We start from the raw sequence: 8,978 nt of genomic DNA, 5'->3' as shown, positions 1-8,978 counted from the left end.
GTCCACAAAGTAACGGGATGTGTCCGATCTCCGACAGCTCTGAAAGAAGACTCGAGGGACACCCCCTTGCCCCCCCTCTCCCCCCTCCCGCCTTCCTCACTTCTCTCCGGGCCCCCATTGGTTGGCGCGCCCAGCGGCTAGGATGGCAGTGGGAGGGGACCCTCTTTCCTAACAGTGTTATAAAAGCAGCGCCCTTGGCGGGGTCCGGTCCTCTGCCACTCTTGCTCGGGACCCCAGAGACAACAGCGCTCCTACGCTTGCAGCCGCAGCAGCCGAGTCCACCTTCGCCCTCGAAACCATGTCCACCAGGTCCGTGTCCTCGTCCTCCTACCGCAGGATGTTTGGTGGCCCTGGCACTTCGAGCCGGCCGAGTTCCAACCGGAGCTATGTGACCACGTCCACCCGCACCTACAGCCTGGGCAGCTCGCTGCGCCCCAGTACCAGCCGCAGCCTCTACTCCTCATCCCCTGGTGGCGCCTATGTGACCAGGTCCTCTGCGGTGCGCCTGCGGAGCAGCATGCCTGGCGTGCGGCTGCTGCAGGACTCGGTAGACTTCTCGCTGGCAGACGCCATCAACACCGAGTTCAAGAACACTCGCACCAACGAGAAGGTGGAACTGCAGGAGCTGAATGACCGCTTCGCCAACTACATCGACAAAGTGCGCTTCCTGGAGCAGCAGAACAAAATCCTGCTGGCCGAGCTTGAGCAGCTCAAGGGCCAAGGCAAGTCGCGCCTGGGCGACCTGTATGAGGAGGAGATGCGGGAGCTGCGCCGGCAGGTGGACCAGCTCACCAATGACAAGGCCCGTGTCGAGGTGGAGCGTGACAACCTGGCTGAGGACATCATGCGGCTGCGAGAGAAGTAAGGCCTGACCCACGCGATAGTGGGGCTGTGGGAGGGAGGGGAGTCCCGGGCTCTGTTCGAGGGCTGCCACGCCCTTGGGGATGTGGCCGGGGCTGTGGTTGTCTGCAGGATAGCAGTAGAGGAAGCGGCCCCGCCCTGAAACTAAACTTTGCAGTGAACATTTCGCTTCGAGCTCCACTTGAGCTCTTCCCCAGGACTTTAAAAAAGTTTGCTAGCTTCTTCTGGTGGGCTTTCAGTTACCAGATAGGAGGAGAGGATGGATGTGAAGGATCTGAAACAAAGAGATGGCAGAGGCGACTGGGACGCTGGGACTGGGGTTCCCCTTGCAGGTCTAGGGAAATGCTGCCGTGATTGTCCTTTCAGGCTGTGCCCCAACTCCAGCTAACACCTGCAGAGGGCTGTGTGCTTGACAAAGTTGCTGTCGTTGGTGTCACAGCTGCTCTGGCCTGGAGGCTTAGTGGCGGCGATGTGGTTGGGTGTGGCCGCCCCTCCCCTGGCCATTTCCCGGTTCCACCCTACTAAATGCATTACCGTTACAGATTGCAGGAGGAGATGCTTCAGAGAGAGGAAGCCGAGAGCACCCTGCAGTCCTTCAGACAGGTTTGTAGACTTTTCACTTGCAGACAGCAGCCCCACCCACCCAAAGCACTGGCAGTTCTAAAAGTTACTTCACCGAGGATTTAAAGGGTGCAAAACTTCACGTCTGCCTGTAAAGCGCCCTGGTGGAAGAAAGTCCATAGATTGAAAAACTTCATTGTTTAGGTCAGTCCTTACAACATGAAGTTTTTTTGTTCTTTTTTTGTTTGTTTGTTTCGTTTCCAGAATTTTCTTCCCCCAAAACATTTTTTGAAACACATTAGCATTCTGATTTTGAACGGTTACAGTTCGATTAGATTGTGGTTTGTGAAAGTCGAGTTGGCTAGCTTTCACAAGGTCACACAAAGCACAGTTGCACCCTCAAGTTTGAAATGTAGAATACTCCGGAGGATGAGAAAGTTTAACTGGAATTAAGCCAAGTTCCCTTTCTTCCTTCGAAGTTCGGTACTGCATGAAAGCTAGCCGAAGTATCGTTGCACAACCATTTTTGTAATCTAACACCGGTGAAAGGAAGCCCCATCTGTGCCCACTGCTGCAGGGTATTAAGAGTTTCTATGGGCTTCACTATGGAATGCAGATTCCGACCGTCCTGGTAAATGCGGTGGCTCTGGACAGAAATAATAGGATCCTTTGTGTTCCCAGAGCAGCTTTGCAACAGGCTACATTCTTATTGAATATGTAATGATGTAGCCACAGTTCCAACTGGACACAAGTATTTGCTAACATCCCCTATCTATTGCCTGGCCCGAGCTTGTGAAGTATGTGGCTGGTGTACAAAGTTCCTAAAGCTACAATCTTCCACATTTGGAAAGGCCTCGCTTTACGGGCTTGTAGACTTATTAGCACCTTCCACAAATAAAATAAATCCTAGCCTGAAGAGTGGAGTTTTATATGATGGAGTGATTTTTGTTTGTTTTTGTTTCAAAGTTAGGTGGTTCCTTAGCGTGCCAAAGCGGAAAGATGGCCAGTACCATCTTGTCCCTGGGAATGCTCATTAGAATCAGTTACAAAGCTCTCCAGACCGATGCTCTAGGGTAGCATTTTGAAAATGAGAGATATTTGGATATGTAGCGGCAGTACAAGAATATGTGGCTCATTTTAGTCACTGAGGGTACATGGTCATCACCCAAGGAATGTTTTCTGCAAAGCAGGTGGATAGGCAACGTTTCTTATTTATGAACTTCATTCACTTAAATAAAAGGAACATTTCATTGGACTTTTTCAAAAAAGGTTAGTCCAATATCATTTATATCTTTTTGAGGACTCAGTGAAAGGCAGAAATGAATGCTACTACTACTGAAGTTTTTATTTCATTTTTATTAATTTGCATTTGCTTTGAGGATGATAGCATAACTCAATATTTTAGAACGATAAAGCTGTAAACTATGCTGTAAATACAATTGTTTACAAGAGAAGGGCCATAAGAATCCTGACATTCCCTTCAAGGGAAGCAAACTATAATAGCGAGATTGCAGAATCTTTTCTTTTCTTCTCTTTTCTTTTTCTTTCTTTCTTTTTTTTTTTTTTGGTGTTTTGGTTTTTTGAGACAGGGTTTCTCTGTAGCTTTGGAACCTTGGAACCTGTCCTGGAACTAGCTCTTGTAGACCAGGTTGGCCTTGAACTCACAGAGATCCTCCTGCCTCTTTCTCCCGAGTGCTAGGATTAAAGGCATGCACCACCACCACCCAGCAAGATCTCTGTAAAGGAGTCTACACACAGTCTCATTGTGTTTTTCCCTAGCATCCTAAAACAGCAGCATCACCGAATTCATAACAACAATGACTGAGAAAGATAGAAATACCCTACAGGGGGCATTTCAAAATATTCAGAGAAGGCAAAAACCATATATATCAGGATTAAATCACTTCTTATCCTTCTTGCCTGATGAGCTTGTCTCTGCAAATGAGTGACCTGAATGTGATCAATGAATTGCTACTTAATGTGAGTCTGACCTGGGAACCTGGATGCCAGATAGCTGGGCACTTGCTCTGGATCCCAAAGATAAGCATCAGAAGGTTTACATAGGGGAAACAAAAAGAGCCTGCATATATGTTAAATCTCTTGAACTCAGTATTTGAGAGGTGCTTGTGTGCGTATGTTTGTGGGAGTGTGTACCACATTTGTGCAGGTAACACGAGACCAGAAGAGGGCATCTGATCCCCTGGAGCTGACTTTAGAAGCCTTTGTGAGCTGCTCAATGTGGGTGCTGGAAGCCATGCTCAGATCCTGAGAGACCAGCATGCTAACACCTAACCAGCCATCTCCTCAGCTGTCCCACATCGCACTTTAATTTTTTTACTTTTTGAAGTTTGCGTTCTTATATTAACATGTAGCAGGCAGACAAGGAGTAGTAGAATCAGATCAAATACAATCATCACAAAATTTAAAAAAAAATTAAGTGCAGTGACACTGATTTTTCAGGCTTAAAATTGATAATGAAATTTTATATGTAGAAATTTAGACTCAATAGAGTTCGCCATGCCGTGTCATGTGCACACACATGTATTTCTTTTTAAATTGTCTACTAGTTACCTTCAATGCAACAGAATGACTTTCAATTTATTTTTATAGCTAAGAATGTATATTGGAATGTGACACTAAATAATTTATAAATTTATCAAGAGCCATGAAATTTTCAGCACCTTTTCTAGAGTAAGGCAGATGGGTGTCATGTGGTTAGTTTTTAAATGAATGAATAAACAAACAAACAAACAAACACACAAATAAGGGTCTGTAGAGATGGGTCAGTGGTCAAGAGCACTCGCTACTTTTCTAGAGGACCTGAAGTTCAATTCCCAGCACCCACTGAGTTGCTCTTAACTCCAGTTCCAGGGAACACGAAGCCCTCTTCTGGCTTTCATGGGCACTACACACGTGGTGTGTTTACATACATATAGACAAAACACCCATATACATAACATGAAATGAAAAAAGCATTAATATAACTAGATAAAATAAAGAATAGGCGTTAGTGCCCCCACATCATCTTTTCTCTCTTTAAAATAGGATGTGGACAACGCGTCTCTGGCACGTCTTGACCTTGAACGTAAAGTGGAATCCTTGCAAGAAGAGATTGCCTTTTTGAAGAAATTGCATGACGAAGTAAGTGACGTCACTTTCAGCGACGGAGCAAGGCGAAGTTGCACCCACGTTGTCCGTATCTGACCCCTCTCTGACTCTTACTTCCTCAGGAGATCCAGGAGCTCCAGGCCCAGATTCAGGAACAGCACGTCCAGATTGACGTGGACGTTTCCAAGCCTGACCTCACGGCTGCCCTGCGTGATGTCCGCCAGCAGTACGAAAGCGTGGCTGCCAAGAACCTCCAGGAAGCAGAGGAATGGTACAAGTCCAAGGTATGAATGGACCCCGAGTGCTGGGGCAACAGAAAAGCCTCTTGCTCGCAAACGTCTGCCTCCAAGTCCATCAATAGCCCCAAGCTTTCCCCAGAAGCTGGCTCTGTTGTTTCCGTGCTCCTGCCTCGCGCGATGCCTCCTTTAGTTTGGCAGACACCCTTCCCGCCCATTGCCTTCCACTCTGCTTCAAAGAACACCTCACTGCCAACAGCAGCACCAGTGGCCACTCCTCTCTCCCCGACTTCCCAAACAGACATTTAGACATGTCCTAGGAAACACTGAGTCAGACGATGACGACTCTCCTAAGAGGGTGAAGTGTCTTGGGAGTGAGCAGTCGCCATTTCTGATTTCTTCCTGACAGTTTGCTGACCTCTCTGAGGCTGCCAACCGGAACAACGATGCTCTGCGTCAGGCAAAGCAGGAGTCCAATGAGTACCGGAGACAGGTGCAGTCCCTCACCTGCGAGGTGGATGCCCTTAAAGGAACGGTGAGTACCCAGCAGCAAAAGGGAGAGACAAATTAAATATATGTGATAATCTATATTCTTTGACTATACATAAAATATATAAATATATTGTATATAATATATAATCTCCATTATATATACATATATACAGACACAATTATGTACAAAGACAGTTTTAAGAATTATTCAGTGGGTATCTTAAAAGTTTTAGCTTACATATATTATTGACTGTGATAAGAGATATTTTAGAGTCGGGCACAGGAGTATACTCCTGTAACCCCAGCACTCTGGAGACCAAGGCAGGGGTATTGTAAGTATTCCATAATGTGTCCACGTAGACATTTTATCTCAATGAAACAAACGTGGGACTCCGGGCTTGTCTTCTCCGTTGGAAACTATCAGGCACTGGTTTAAGAGGACTAGTGCATGTGGTTTGTAATTGTTCTGGGGACAGCTGGAGTTGGGAAATCACACCAGAAGCCCTTCTTCCTCCCTGCAGAATGAATCCCTGGAACGCCAGATGCGTGAGATGGAAGAGAATTTCTCCCTTGAAGCTGCTAACTACCAGGACACTATTGGCCGCCTGCAAGATGAGATTCAGAACATGAAGGAAGAGATGGCTCGCCACCTTCGTGAATACCAAGACCTGCTCAATGTTAAGATGGCGCTTGACATTGAGATCGCCACCTACAGGAAGCTGCTGGAAGGCGAGGAGAGCAGGTAGCGAAGCCGACTTGCTTGCCGAGGGTTTAAGTCGTTACAGACTCTCCAGGTCCCTCTCGTTTAACCCTGAGACCGTTTCTTCAAGGTAGCTACACTTTTGAGAGTTGAAGAACTTGAGGTTCAAGGAGACTAATTTGCTGTGGTCAGAGCTAATTAATAACAGAGTCAGGATTTGAACTCACTACCACGCCAAAGTCAATACGTTCCCCTCTATAATTCCCTGTGAAGAAAACGCTTGCAATATTTTAAATGGGCTGATGAGACCAACCATGGGTAGATGTTTCTGAATCAGATCTCTAACAGCAACAGATTTCCTAAAGAATGAAAGCAATAAGTGTGTAAACTTGTTTCTTCTTGTCAAAGTGCCTTGTCTAAAATAAAATAAAATAAAAATGTTTCTTCTCTTTTTACAGGATTTCTCTGCCTCTTCCAAACTTTTCTTCCCTGAACCTGAGAGGTAAGCATGTCATTTCAAGGTTACAACCAATCACTCAGTAGCACAGCATCCCCTTTTTAGTGGTACTGAACAGAATTTTCTATACTAGAGAAAATTCTATGAAATATCCATGACCTCCTTTTTTATAAGTATATGCATCTATCATTTTATTTTCTATTTTTTGAGGTTATGATATAATTACATCATTTCCCCTTCCCTTTCCACCCTCTAAGCCTCCCACGTATTACCCCTGACACACACAGCTGTCTTTTAAGATCATGGCTTCTTTTGGTTTAATTGCTGTTGTATATACACACATATACACACACACACACACACATATGCATATCTAGCTAGTTATGTATTCCTAAATAATACATACAATGGCTCAGTCTATTAATTTTATTTGTATGTCTATGTTTTCAGTCTTGACCATTTAGTACGGGACCCATTTCCTCTTACACTATAGTTTACATTACTGTTGAAGATCAAACCCAGGGCCTTGATCCAGGCAGGTGCTTTCCCACTGAGCTATACTCCTGGTCTAATTCCCTAACTTTCAAACCCACACTAAGTTAGCTGTAGATCCCAGACTGCTCCCTCCTAATGGTGTACACAGTGAACTACTATCTCAGTTTGAGTGAAGGAGGCCTCAGGTACTATGTATTCAAACAGATAATGCTTTGTAAAATTATGTACAAGTAGTACTTTAAACGGCTGCAAATATAAAGTCATAATGCTTTGGATAAAATGGCTAGTTTTTAAAATTTTTCATTTTTACCTTTTTTTTTTTAATTCAGAAACTAATCTGGAGTCGCTCCCTCTGGTGGACACCCACTCAAAAAGAACACTCCTGATTAAGACGGTTGAAACCAGAGATGGACAGGTTGGTACCTTTTAGATAAAATATGGGAAAGGGAAAAAACAAAAGGATATTTTATAAATAAAGAGCCATTTCAAGTATGCATCGATCCCCTTTAAGTCAGCAAGCATATATACCAGATGCAGGCAGCTCCCTTGTGAGGTCCCCAGGCCCAGGGAAGAATAGACCCTGGTTGTTTAGTCCTTAATGCGGCAGTAATCTTCCTGCACTCTAAAGTTTGCAATTTGAAATGAAAGTAAAATACCCTTAAGGTACTTTCTAGATGGAATGCGTTAAAGGGCTTTGCCTAATGGCATCAGTGACTATCAGGGATGCTTAGACATTGGACATACAGTTCTCTCTCAGTGACTGTCACCTGTTTATATAGTACAAGGACTTGCATATAGTCAATTAGTGTCTTTTTGCCTCTTTATGCTAGGAAAGAAATGGTTACAATTAAGTATAATTATGAAAGCTCAACTTCGCAAGAGAATATAAAAAACATTTTATTTAATACATTTTAATATGTTTTGTTGCTTCTGAGCTTTCTGCTTAGGATTGCTACCGCAAACTTCCTAAACTCAGTTTTCAACTATTTTGTAGGTCAGAACCTTCCATTGGCTAATTCTATTACTTGCAGGAGAAAATCTTGCCTATGCATCTCTCTAGAAGCCCTTGCTATGAAGAGTCAGCATAATCCCCCGCCTGCTCAGTAAATGCTGTCTCTTTAGGGCTGTGTCTTCTTTCCATAAATTGACTTATTTCCTTTTTGAGCAGGTGATCAATGAAACCTCTCAGCATCACGATGACCTTGAGTAAAAACTGCACGAACTCCGTGCAACAGCGCAGCACCACCAGCAAGAAGACAGGAATTCGCATCTTACAGAAACAGCTTCCAAGTGCCTTTGCTGCCATTTTCCAGGAGCGCAAGATAGATTGGAGATAGAAATAAGCCCCAGTTTCTAACAACTGACACCCCCAAAGATTTAGAGGTCTACAACACAGTCTAGTTTATGAAGAAATCTTGTGCTAGAATACTTTTTAAAGTATTTTTGAATATCCTTAAAACTGCTTTTTTCCCCCAGTAAATACCTGACCAACTTGTTACTGCTTCAATAAATCCTCAGAAATACTCTTTCGATGTGTTATTTTATAATAGCTAAACAAATCTCTTCAGTTCTATTGACTGATTTACTGAAATGATACTTAATTGTCAAGTTATAAACTCAATTTATGTATGCTTGCAACACAGTTTGCATAGCCTTTTAAAAGAGTGATCACTTCAATTGTTTATTGTTTTAATTTGGGATGGATGTATGACTTAGTGGTAAAGGTGTGCTTACGTGCATAGGTCCTGGGTTCAGTCTGTAGTGAATGCATGCATGTGTGCACATGTACACACACACACATACATAAGTTAAAATTGATTCATAGATACTATATAGTGCTTAGGAAATGGCTCATTTGGTAAAATTCTTGCTGCAGAATTGAGGACCTGAGTTTAGACTGCTGGAACCCATGTTCCAGAACATGATGGTGTGCACCCAATTCCAGCAAGCTCGCAGAGGGTAGGGGTGGGACGGTTAGACACAGGATCCATGGGGCTTGCAGACAGTCAACTAAGACAATTTGTGAGCTCCAGGTTCAGTGAGAGACTCTTTCCAAAAGTAGAGTATG

At 44.1% G+C, this 8,978-nt stretch overlaps 1 protein-coding gene across 1 annotated transcript; it reads left to right on the top strand.

The window, feature by feature from the left end:
* Window positions 1-199: 199 nt before the first annotated feature.
* Vim (vimentin) lies at window positions 200-8,433 on the top strand. The gene is made up of 9 exons (XM_048460889.3): window positions 200-861; window positions 1,404-1,464; window positions 4,468-4,563; window positions 4,653-4,814; window positions 5,176-5,301; window positions 5,780-6,000; window positions 6,417-6,460; window positions 7,240-7,325; window positions 8,079-8,433. The coding sequence occupies exons 1-9, from the start codon at window positions 299-301 to the stop codon at window positions 8,118-8,120; spliced, it is 1,401 nt and encodes a 466-aa protein (XP_048316846.1). The 5' UTR covers window positions 200-298; the 3' UTR covers window positions 8,121-8,433.
* Window positions 8,434-8,978: the final 545 nt, after the last annotated feature.

This window comes from Myodes glareolus, chromosome 14 (genome assembly GCF_982192425.1).
Source record: "Myodes glareolus chromosome 14, mMyoGla1.1, whole genome shotgun sequence".
In the NCBI taxonomy this organism is placed as follows: Eukaryota; Metazoa; Chordata; class Mammalia; order Rodentia; family Cricetidae; genus Myodes; species Myodes glareolus.
This window is presented reverse-complemented; position numbering and strand designations above follow the sequence as displayed.